Genomic DNA, 12,938 nt, shown 5'->3' with positions numbered 1-12,938 from the left:
TTCGTATAATAATGGTATGGCTACAGCGCATTTATTTCCTGTTTCCCAACATTCACTTACTCTCTCAAATGGTTTATAGCTCACCTAAGCCTGGTTTACTCTCAATTAAAAGGGCTTTAATAATGCCCTGTCACATCTCACAAGTTGGCAGCGTAGCAGGGAAATTGTGCGCACTATTCATCGGAAGAATTTGGAATAAACTTCTCCTCCTTAGATTTAAATGGGAGTACAGTGGTTGTTTTACGTGAAATAAAACGTCTATTAAAAAGAGGACATGCTGAGGTTTAGTCACTATCTGATTAAGCTTCATTTTAGAGCCCATAAGCAATAAATGCTCAATTATGTTCTGCTTATTGTATTTTAATTTGTGAAGAGCTGACACCGAACAAGAAAGTTACGCCAACTTGATAATTTATGGATGAAACTGTCTTGTTCATTTCTAACACCTAGTGAATGAATTTTTATTAATGAATTGCCTTCATTTCTTTTGGCAGCAGAGCTCTGCGTCCTCACCACATGAATTGTTCAGATCCCCCTTTTTACTGTTAATAATTCTCAAACGGCTAGGGAAAAATAAGCTGGCTTGATGGCTCAGTTTTGGGGTTTTATCACAGATTAGTGTCAGCTGTGAAGAAATGAATGCTGGCCCCCTAGTAGATTTTTTTGAGCAGAATATATAGTTTGTATTGTAAAAACTGTCAGCGGTGGAAGGATTTTTATGAGGGAGCTGATTGCTCCCCATATTGTGGCAGCAGTGTTGTGGACCTCGGGTATGCTTTTAGGCCATTCAGGTATTTACTTGTAAAATTAATGCTCTGGTGGTGTATAGGTCTGTATGCTGCGGATTTGGAAGCAACCTAGTTAAATATTGATAATCTTTCATACAGCACCTTGTAATCTGGCTAACTCTTGCCCTAGACAATTGGGCAACTGGGATTTATGTCTTTCCTGGCAGTCTTTGCTCATGCAGACATCCACAGCATCACCCAGGACTCTATTAGTTGATCAAGTTCTATCTGAAAAGGAATTAGATCTTGTGCCCCAGCTGCTCCGCATAGAAGATGGCTCAAGAATACCATTCCCTTGGTTTCCAGCTTAACTCTGCAGCTTAAGCCCAGATCTTTCCCAATCTTGAGTTCAAATTGCTGTTTTCCTCCCGGGGTACATATACCCAGATGTATTTTTGTGCAATGCTCTTACCTCTTTTCATTCTTTATTTTGGTATCCTCTGCTACCCACCTTGCATTTCTTCTCGTTAAAATACGGTCTGTTTCTTGTAGTGTCCTCATAGTTTCAATTATTTTTTTCTGGAATGCAAGTAACCACAACCATGTGTACCAGGAGGTGACAACTTTGGTGTTTTGTGTACTGGCTTTAACGTTCACTGTCTCTGCTGGAAATATCTTCTCTGATGTATCCCAGGATTGCAGCCTTAGTGGCTGTCTCACCTTAACGAATTGTTATTTCCCTCTGATAAAGACACCCCTGTCCACTTGCTTTTCTGTTGTCATCTGAAGAAGCCCACAGGCAATTTAGGGAATGCCTTTGAAGCTGGAAAGCAGATTCTCAGAGCCTGTTTTTCCAGAAACTATTTACAGTTTGAAGAGTTTCTCATGGATTTCTTGGGAAGCGGTGGCTTGGCTCCAGTCAGTTGACCACTCACTGTCTTTCCGTGGCTGACTGGGTTTGTCTGCTTATTTCCTTTTTGTGGGCTCTCCAAGAATTAGGAAAAGCCTTTTCCACTTCTGGCTTCCAGCTTTTAGTGGGTTTACTCTAATCAGACACAATCTGCATGATTTTTTTTCCTTCTTTTTTCTACGTCTGGAGGAAGGATCATGTTCTAAGAAACAGTGTTGTAATTGCAGAAACCTTAACCAGTCAGTGGCCTTTCGTAACTTTTGTGCCTGCTGACCAATTTCAGCCAAATGTGAAGGAGAAATAGATAAGTGCAAAAGACATTGGCAGAGAGGAGACATAGGTAAGTGTGCTCATGGGGGACAGTCAGCTTTCTCTTCTCCTTCTGTTTGGGACCTGCTAGGTGGTGAACTCCTACGTGTGGCTCAGAACTAGCTGCTTTGTGAATTGCCTCTTATCCAACTGGTAGCTGGAGGATGTATTAGAAAGCTCCAGAATTTTGCGAGTATTTGTTGTGAGAAGTGCGGAAGGGATTATCAAGAAAACGGAAGGAAGGGGAAAACTACATCGTGGGTGCTGGCAGATGATGTAGGGCAAAAGTCTTATAAAAACAGGTTTCATTAATTCTATTGCTTACAGAACTACCTGTTTGATATTGGGTTTGGGTTTTGTTTTGTTTTTTTTCCTCTTACCAGGACTATATGCAGAACGTTCACGGGAAAGAAATCGACTTGCTGAGAACCACTGTGAAAGTCCCTGGGAAGAGGCCACCCCGAGCTACGTCAGCTTGTGCACCCATTTCCAGTCCCAAAACAAACGGCCTCTCCAAGGACATGAGCAGTTTACACATCTCACCGAATTCAGGTAAGAGAATACCATGCTAGGGAAAAAAGGGAAAGACTGCATTTCCAGTGTCTGTAGGCAATTGTCAGGTACTACTGGGATGGGGATGACATCTATTAATAATTTACAAATCCAAATAACCACTGATGTGTAACATTTTACGCCCTAACTGCTGATCTGTCCTCCACAAGAGATCCTAAGTTTCTGAGTAACCTTCAATGTCTGTCTTTTTATATTTGTTACCTTATACTTGCCAAAACCCTACATAATTTCACAGAAATTGACATAAGTGAAGAATCGATGCTGCCTTATGACTGATCTGTTAGGTCTAATACTTTGAAAAAACAGGAGATGTATCATTTGAAAAGGATTTTTGTAGATTCCTGGTGGGATCCACAGCACTTCTTTCCACCTGTAGAAGGATGCATAATTTTGGACTTTCTAACAGAAAGATTCTTCTGTAGAAAGATATTTTAGTTCATTTATGGAAGTAGTTTATAGCTCCTTGTGAGCTCTAAAGAAAGAAGTTTATTGTTTGCTGAAGTAGTTGTCCATGCAGCTAAGTGGATTTAAAAATTTGCATTAAGGAAGAACATTGAAGACAATTTATCTTGTAAAATGCACGGCTGATAAAAAACTCCTAGTGGTGTAGTGTTGGTATGGAAGTTTTGTCAGCATGTTTGGGATAACGTCCACAAAGTGCCGAGTGCCTTTTGCATTTATGATTGATGCAGACACTTCCAGCATGTACCAACAAAACCATCCAAGCAGACTTTTGTTCCTGTACGGTACACAATGCACAGGTGGGATGGGCAACCACAAGAAGGAACTCGATCACCCTGCTATTCAAGAGTCTTCTCTTGGATACTAACAGTTATCTTATGCTTCAAGTCAAGGTGTAATTCCCTGCATAATCACAGAATCTTCTTGGTTGGAAGGGACCTTTGAGATCATCGAGTCCAACCATACACACACACACGAAACAAAACTCCCAACAGTCTCGGGCACTAGATCATGCCCTGAAGTGCCACGTCTACATGTTTCTTAAATACCTCCAGGGATGGCGACTCCACCACCTCCCTGGGCAGGCTGTTCCAGTGCCTGAGCACCCTCTCAGTAAAGTCATTCTTCCTAATATCTAATCTAAACCTCCCCTGCCCCAACTTCAGACCATTTCCTCTGGTCCTGCCGTTATTCCCTTGGGAGAAGAGGCCAACACCCACCTCTCTACACCCTCCTTTCAGGTAGTTGTAGAGGGCAATGAGGTCTCTCCTCAGCCTCCTCTTCTCCAAACTAAACATGCCCAGTTCCCTCAGCCTCTCCTCGTATGACTTGTTCTCTAGACCCCCCACCAGCTTGGTGGCTCTCCTCTGGACACGCTCCAGCAGCTCAATGTCCTTTTTGTGGTGAGGGGCCCAGAACTGAACACAGCACTCGAGGTGAGGCCCCACCAGTGCTGTTTTCACGATGCGCATTCCCTATATTAGGGGAAGAGGGAGAGGGATTTTCCTTCCAGCTGTGGATGCTACTCATTGAGTTCAATGTTTAAAAAAGGGAAGAGGGGGGTTAAAAAAAAAGCCTTGTGGCTTTATAGTGGTGCCATGGAGCAGACATCCTTGGAGATCTTGTGTGGCATGTTATATTAGTTTTGCTGGGGACCTGAAATGTCTGAAACCATGATTTTTATCAGACTCTTTTTCAAGTTGTAACCTACCCCTCGAGAGGCACAGTGCCGGCATTGTCTCTGGAAGAGCTCGTTGGAGAAAATTATTCATGGTTGGTTTGTTTTTTCCATTTTGCTATTTAATTTAGATGACTGGGTGCAGGGAGTGTTTTTGTTTTTTCAACGTATTTCATAATTTAGGGAAGAAAAGTGCTGGACTGAGTCAATAAACTAGCGGTAAGACGTTTAAGTAAGAGATCTCTGCTTTTAAGAACATTTGAACACAGACAAAAATTACGTGATTGCTCCAGAGAAGTAAGCTTCTAAAAACATGCTCAGGTATACATGCTGATATAAAGTTTATAGCATGGAATTTACATGTTTTGGCATAGGCTTAGATTGCCAGGTCAGAGGGAAACAGCTTGTACATGAGTTAAATGAATATTGCGCGTTTCATTTTGTTTCAGGACTCCCTGCACATGTAATGCTTTCCTCGCACGAAACCGTACAGTAGGCAGCTCTCTCTGGCAGTGGTTGTAGCCACTGTGTCTCTATCCTGGCTAGCCCGAGGTTTTATTGCACAGCAATTGTTTTAAGAGAGAAAAGTGAATTACACTAGAAAGCACAAATGCTGGAAAACAGCTCTGCTTTTACATAGCGTTTTTCAAATAACATGGTGGGAATCGTTGGAAACTCTGTCCCCTCTCTCGGTGTCTTTAGCATGTTGCTTAGAAATACCAAAAGACTTCTCTGCTGTTGATGTCTGATTAGCACAGCTCAAGAGATCTACTGTGGCTAAGTCTTAAAATAATTAATGCCCTTCTAATGTATAAAAGAGTTGTATCCAAGGGAAGTTTTGCCTGATTTCTCTATCATTACCCACTTGAGTACCTTCATTTCCCCTCTCGTGCAGCTGGGGCGCTACACTGATCCTTCTTTAATTTTAAGCAAGTTCTTGACCTGCTGATCTTTGCATGCCACTTTTCCCATAGATAAAGCAAGGATTGATATCTTAATTATATTACCCCTATAGCTGCCTGGAAGCTTAACAGATTTGAAGCATCTTCATAACTTGCCGGGATGAGCAGGTGAAGACAGGCTGGACTGAACAGCTTTATGCTCTGCATGGCAGCCATCCTGTTCATACCTCCCTACCTGCTGTCTGGTGCCCACTTTAGGTGTCAGAGGATGTAGAAAGGGGAGGGCTAAGGTTTTGGTGTGAGAGGAGGGTCAGTGAGGATGCAGACGTCTCTGTAACGTTGCATTTCATGAGCTCAGCTGCATACACAGCAAGTGCTTTCAGACCCGCTATGGTATTTTTCCTTGCAGCCATTGCTTCTGAAATTCAGGTTGGTACATTCAGTGCATTATCAGCCGTGGTATCTCTTCTTTGGGGTTTATCTGCACAGAGTGTGTTTCTTCTGAAGAAGTTGCCTTCATTGAATCTTTCTTGACCTGGACGGACTGGAGAATTGGGCAGAGAGGAACCTGATGAAATTCAACAAAGACAAGTGTAGGGTGCTGCACCTGGGGAGAAATAACCCCCTGCCCCAGGACAGGTTGGGGGCTGACCTGCTGGAGAGCAGCTCTGAGGAGAAAGACCCGGGAGTCCTGCTGGACAACAGGATGACCATGAGCCAGCAATGTGCCCTTGTGGCCAAGAAGGCCAATGGCATCCTGGGGTGCATCAGGAAGAGTGTGACCAGCAGGTGGAGGAAGGTCATCCTCCCCCTCTGCTCTGCCCTGGTGAGGCCCCATCGGGAGCACTGGGTCCAGTTCTGGGCTCCCCAGTTCAAGAAGGACAGGGAACTGCTGGAGAGGGTACAGCAGGGGGCTACAAAGATGATGAGGGGCCTGGAGCATCTCTCTTATGAGGAGAGGCTGAGGGACTTGGGTCTTTTTAGTCTGCAGAAGAGAAGGCTGAGGGGGGATCTGATCAATGCTTGTAAATACTTCAAGGGAGGGTGTCAAGAGGATGGGGCTGGTCTTTTTTCAGTGGTGCCCAGAGACAGGACAAGAGGGAACGGGCACAAACGTGAATAGAAGAAGTTCCACCTAAACGTGAGGAGGAACTTCTTTCCTGTGAGGGTGGCAGAGCCCTGGAAGAGGCTGCCCAGGGAGGTGGTGGAGTCTCCTTCTCTGGAGACATTCCCAACCCACCTGGACACGTTCCTGTGGGACCTGCTCTGGGTGGACCTGCTTTGGCAGGGGGGTTGGACTAGATGATCTCCAGAGGTCCCTTCCAATCCCATATCATTTTGTGATTCTGTGATTCTTACTTAAAGGCCACATTTGAGGTCTGTCTGGTTATTGCATTACTGGACAGAATGACTAACAGCAGCAGGACAGAGGAGCGTTTTCTTAGGAAGCTGATTGATCCAAGCAGTGGTTACCCAGTTAAAAACAAACAAAAGAAGGAACTGCTAGTCAGTAGAGTACTACTTAAAAAAAAAAAAAAAAGAAGTAGTTGGACAGACTGGATCTGGGAAATAACTTTAAGCAGCTCAACTGTGCATCAGTCCATGTATTGCTCTCAATATTCTTGCGTTCAGGTAAGACTGAAGAGCTGCATTGCAGAGAGTGATTTTACAATATATTGTAATATAAAATATACATATTTTACAATATGTAATATTGTAATACAATATTAAATATAAAATATTGTAAATATATATCACAATATATTTACAATATATATGATATTCCCCTAATATTTTAAAGAAGATATTGTCACAAGCTGTGCCCGGATTGTTAGTCTGAACTTTCATGTGGTCAAGTATATTGACAGTGGATTTTACGCAGAGGGTCTCCCATCCAACAGAACCTGTGACCTGTAGGGCCTCGGCGCTCAGCTTCTGGAGTGTTGGGAAGACTTCTGGTATCTCTGCAGCTACCTGTCATGCGACTGAAAACATTTGGAAGTTATCCCTTGCAGTCTGTGGTGCTGTCTCAGAGGTTTTTTTCCTCAGTTAACGCTGGCAAAATGTTGTCATCATCTTGAGCGATGCTTTTAAAATTGATCGCAAGGCTGAAATTGTCTGTTACTATTTCTTCATTGGGAGGTTTCTGTACACGGACCTGCTGTATGGAGGAGGTTTGAACCAAGCACAGAAAAAATCAGCACTTGCTATTCTTATTTTTAGGCATGCAAAAACCATTACATTCTTACTGCTTCACATGTGGCCTCTAGCCCCAGACGGTGGTGTTTTCTGTTCTTCTCTGCTTTTTCCCAGTGCAGACTTGGTACCTGGAATAATATTCTCCATGCTTAGAAGTGAGGACAGTATTTAGTATAATTGTTTGATGTGGTCAGGAACAGACTAGTTTTCCTTCTGCTGTTATGTAATTGTGTACAGTTTAGTGAAAAAGCTAAGATATTAAAAGAATACTATGGCTGAATTAAAATGTCATGTTTAAGATTTCCCCTAGAAATAGAATTCATAGTCTTCGCTTATACATAGTGATAGCACAGGCCCACTAAAAGCATTTCTTGGCTGAGATTACCTATTTTCCACTAACTTGTGTTCCTAGAAATACCTGAATTTATTTTCACTCAAACATCAAAAAAAATTCAGTGCATTTTTTTGTTGTCAAATATTTGAAAAATTTGAAATCATCAGTGGTCTATTATTAAACACTGTTCAGAAGATGCCCCTTAAATATGGATTTCAGTGCCAACTTTGCCAATAAATATATGTACTTGATGTCTTTTTGATTGCCTCTGACACGTTACAGGTGTCCCTGCCCATGGCAGGCAGTTTGGAACTAGATGACCTTTAAGGTCCCTTCCAGCTCAAACCATTCTATCATTCTATGTTTTAAACTCACTCTCTCATGAGTGCCCAACAGATAGTTTTCTCTGTCTCTTAGTGGAATTTCTCGTATTTTGGGTAGTTTCCAGCGCATCATCTGGTCTGATCAGGAGGCAAAGGCCAAGCCTTTGGCCTATCAACTGGTGGGTTATAAAATACATGCCATGAGGATACAATCTCAGATACAGGTACCCTTCAGTGTAGGTGTCAGGGATAGCATGTGGGCAGACCTGGGACAGCTTGCGTTAGGGTCAGGGAGTCGGAGCAGTCATCTCACGAGAGACACTTTGGGGGATAGCTTTTATCTCCTAGCTCCCACTTGATTTCTGCAGGGATGACCACTTGCTGCTAGAAGACGTAACACTTAAAGACGTAAATCCATAAGAGAGCTCAAAGCTTCATTGAGCTTCTCTTCTAATTCCCATCACAGTCTGCAGGGCATCTGTAAATGTGCTTACATCCCAAACATCTGGAAGCAGATACCTCTGGGAAATAATCATCTTAACAACAAAAGCCCAGTTCCAGTCCTTCTTGGGAGTTTCCATTTCAGAGATGTTTAAAAAAATAATAATAATAAAATACATATATGAGAATTTATTAAGAAAAAGACCCAAAGATGACTCTTTCCTGCTCGGTTTACACATAGGCACAAGAGCTGGGAGAAAGTGTGCCAGCAGTGTGCCCAGGTAGCCTAGAAGGCCAACAGCATCCTGGCCTGTATCAGGAATAGCGTGACCAGCAGGAGTAGGGCAGTGATGGTGCCTCTGTACTGGGCACTGGTGAGGCCTCACCTCGAGTGCTGTGTCCAGTTCTGGGCCCCTCACTACAGGAAGGACATTGAGCTGCTGGAGGGTGTCCAGAGGAGAGCCACCAAGCTGGTGAGGGGTCTGGAGAACAAGTCATACGAGGAGAGGCTGAGGGAACTGGGCATGTTCAGTTTGGAGAAGAGGAGGCTGAGGAGAGACCTCATTGCCCTCTACAACTCCCTGAAAGGAGGGTGTAGAGAGGTGGGTGTTGGCCTCTTCTCCCAAGGGAATAATGACAGGACCAGAGGAAATGGTCTGAAGTTGGGGCAGGGGAGGTTTAGATTAGATATTAGGAAGAATGACTTTACTGAGAGGGTGGTCAGGCCCTGGAACAGCCTGCCCAGGGAGGTGGTGGAGTCGCCGTCCCTGGGGGTATTTAAGAAACATGTAGAGGTGGCACTTCAGGGCATGCTCTAGTGCCCGAGATTGTTGGTTTGCATCTGTTTGTGGGTGGGGTGTGGTTGTGGGCGTTTGATTTGGTTTTGGTGGATTTTTTGGTGGTTTGGTTTTTTTGTTGTTTTTTTTTTGGTTGGACTTGATGATCTCAAAGGTCCCTTCCAACCAAGAAGATTCTGTGAAAGATTTTTCCCTTGATGTGTCATGATAGGACAGTAACCAAACTGGAAGTGAAGCAGCAGTGTGAGGAAGGAGTATTTTCTGTACTCTATCAGAAAACAGACAAGTGAGTAGAAGGAAAGACTGTTTCTGCTGTTGCGAAGCCAACCTCCTTGGCTGGAAAAAGGTTGATTTTTGTCTCCCTATAAGTTTTGCCATGACATTTTAAAAGTGAAAGCTGGTCTCTGGGCTTTTCTTGGGTTCTTGGAGGTGCAGTTTGGGGTTTATCCCGTAAGAACAGGGATTCTATGTCGCTACTTCTCCCAGACAATACAGAGGGGTGGGAGGTTGTTGTGGTCTGTTATATGAAGGCTTTCAACAACAGATCTTTAACTGTGACTTGATGAAGAGTGCCTGTGCTTGTATGCTAACTTGGTAGCAACCTCTGAGTTGGGGGAAATGGAAGTTCGTTCCCTTTCATCTGAAGTGATGTTACTTTTGTGTTACTTTAAATCAAAGTTGTTGAATGATGCTTAAGTATCGTAAATTTAAATTAAATTTACGTGAGAGCGAACATCGTTCTGTTGATGTTTTTCAGTTGGAAGTACTTCAGAAAAGGGTAACTTGTGGACTTAATCGGTTCCAACTTTATCTAATAGTCGGTAGCATATCGCGACAATGTCATACGGGCCAGCAGTCCTGTAAATCAGCCTCTGGCCAAGTCTCTGTGCCTTTTAGAAGCTGACTCAGTTCTTGCTGACTTTGGAGCAGGATTGGGTCCAGGTTTCAGTTACTCCCAAGTTGGGTTGGATTTGAGCCAGTGACCTGAAGGTGAACTTACTCCTGAAATCTCTCCCAGGAGGTGTTTATTTCTTCTCCTCTACAAACAACCCAAAGCCTGAGCTGCAACAAGAGCCACTGATGTAGAAAGTTCACGTCTAAAAATAGGTTATGGTGTAGAGAGAAATTGTTTCCTGATTAACACTTCATTTAAATAATTTGGTGCTATTAAATTTACTTACAATAGTGACTGTACAGTATGTGAAGTATCCTAAAATGTGTTAGCTACATAGCCATCGTTAAGTATGCTAAAGGTTGTTACCCGCTAACTCTATGTGACACTTCAGACATGTTATAAGAACAGCATCTTCACATTTTAATAAACGTGAGTTTTCTATCCGTTATTAATTGTGATCATCTATCAAATCAACACAGTGGTCATTAAGTAATCTTATTTTACACTGAAGTGCTTGGAATGAGGCTGAGTTGGAATGGACTGCCTCCCGGACTTTTCTTTTAAAAAGGTAGAGAATTGATGTTTCAGTTAGACTGATGTACTTTCAAAGTAAGATTTCTGACATGGTGTCTTTAGATTCTAGTACCTGTCTAATAATTCTGTTCTTTAACCGTTGCATTTATTTTATTTTATTTTCACTGAATTTCACTGAATTTTTAGAGTTGGAAGGGACCATAAAGATCATGTAGTCCAACTCCCCTGCTGAAGCAGGATTGCCCAGAGCATGTATATTTATTTTAATTATTTTTTTTTACCTTTTAAGCCTAACTTACAGCTACAGCCCTACCTGTCCATTCGGTAGCCATTTTCCGCAGTATGTGAATTAATAGCTACTGAGTCTGACACCGGGATCCAGTACACTCTGAAGTGTGGCGTGCCATCTGCAGGAGGGGGAGCGTGATGGAAAACCTTGGGTGGGATCCCTGCTCTGTTGTGGTGCGTTGTAAATTCAAGTCTCGATCCACACTGTGCTGAATTCATCGGTATTTCTGTAGATCATGTAATAACCTTTCTTCCATTGGAGGTTACTGTCAGGATTCAGGTGTTACGATGAGGCTGACAATCCTGTATCAACGTGTATCAAGCCAAGAGCTTGCTAGCATATGCAATTGCTCCAAAGCCTATAGATCTTGTGTGCCTTTGCAAATAAGTGCAGAACTGAGTCCTAAATTCTTGAATGTGCTCTGAACTCCTTCCTTGTAGGTGGCTGAGGTTGTGCACTGGAGCAGTGTGTGACTTGACAGTGCCGTATTTTCTCTGGTGGCGTTCCCACAAGGCCAGAGGTTGGTAGTTGATAGTTCTTTGCTGATGATTTTGGAGCCTAATGCGGTATGTGAGATGACTTGACTTAACACGAAACGTTTACCATGCTTCAACTTGAGCGTGAGTTTTTATGGTTTTGCCACAGATCACAAATGCAAGTTTGTGACTTACTTTTGTCATTAATCACCCAAGTCAATTTTCCATTTGATTGGGTTTGCTGTTAGTTCAGTGATATACAGCTGTAGCAAATGAAAGAAGTTGTCAGTTTGCTTGTTTCAACAGGGAAAAAGCCCAATTTTAAGTGCACTGGAGGTTGCCCTTCCATCCCACGAGAGGGGGACCCCTCAAGGTAGTCTTCTCCAGTTCCTTTGGACCAGAATTTGCCCTTTTATTTATTTGAAATAAACTTTCACTGTTAGTACCCTATATTCCTTAATATTGCGGAAAAGAGCAAGGCAAGTATTAGTGCTGATGAAATAAATATTTGACAAAAACACTGCATTTGTTAAATATTGAAGGGGGAGGAAAAAAAAGAGTTTGCTAAGCTTCTTCTCTTTCGGGAAAGAAGGAAACAATGAAGTGTCTTACAGTGGGCAAATGGTGCCTGTCTCTAATGATGATTAGGTAGATAAAGGGTAGATATGTGCTGTGAAGCTTCAGGCAGATGACTGTAGATGCCGGACAAGATACAGTCGTCGCTGCTCAGCCTGTGCCTGCTTCACTCTGGTTGATTTTCATGCCTGCGTTGCGCCGTATCCTGAATAAAATCACAGATCTGTCTTGTCCACCCAATGCGATCTCGCCGAGTTTTGATGGTTACACGTTGTAATACTAACCGGTTGGATGTTAAGACCTTTGCGAAATTGCTCGTTCTTTTTCCCCCAGTGATTTTAAAATATGAAAGCCATCAGGAGGGTTGAAGCTGATTTACCAAAAGGGAAAAAAAATTCACAAATGTGTTTTGAGTATTGAACTGCCGTTGACATCTAAAGTCCCAACCATGCTGTTTTCCTCCACACTCCAGCAATCAGGACATCCAGCAAACCCATAAAAAACCAAACTAATAGCATGAATATTCAGTGACCTAGAATACTAATTATTGTCATGAATATTAATGTGATCGGACTTGCTTTTTCCTCTTCTCTTTCTCTGGCTCTTTTTTTTTTTTTTTTTTTTTTTTTTTTTCTCTCCACTCAGCCGGCTCTAAAGATGGACCATAATGAGAGCATTTAAGAGAGAGAGCGCTCTCCGCCGTGACAGGGACCGGGGTAATAAGGAGAGCTTGATTAACGTGGTGCACTTGGGGGAGAGATGAGAAGATTCACGTGGGCCTGTTGTGGGGGAGGCAATGAGGCACCAGCGGCTGTGTTGCTGCTCCCTCAGATTAATGAGGCCTAAGAGTGCATTAGGAACAGTGACAAAGGTTTGATCTAATGGGCTCAGTCATTTTTCCTTTGAGTGACAGACGCACAGAAGTAATTGGCTGTGCAGAATGGCAGCTCATTGGCAGTACTTAAGGATACATTATCCCCGTTGTGTGGCCCGCAGAGGCTGTTTATCAAAAC

The 12,938-nt window shown here is 43.0% G+C and overlaps 1 protein-coding gene across 2 annotated transcripts in view; it reads left to right on the top strand.

Annotated features, from left to right (window-relative positions):
• The window catches only part of AGAP1 (ArfGAP with GTPase domain, ankyrin repeat and PH domain 1), a 403,044-nt gene that overhangs the window by 265,592 nt on the left and 124,514 nt on the right, over positions 1 to 12,938 (top strand). For both annotated transcript variants that reach the window (XM_074145832.1, XM_074145831.1), the window contains exon 11: positions 2,331 to 2,499. In XM_074145832.1, the coding sequence (XP_074001933.1) occupies positions 2,331 to 2,499 (169 nt within the window). The remainder of the gene's footprint in view (positions 1 to 2,330; positions 2,500 to 12,938) is intronic.

This window comes from Numenius arquata, chromosome 3, assembly GCF_964106895.1.
Source record: "Numenius arquata chromosome 3, bNumArq3.hap1.1, whole genome shotgun sequence".
Classification (NCBI taxonomy): Eukaryota; Metazoa; Chordata; class Aves; order Charadriiformes; family Scolopacidae; genus Numenius; species Numenius arquata.
Note: the sequence above shows the minus strand (reverse complement) of the source record. Positions and strands in the feature narration are given on the sequence as shown.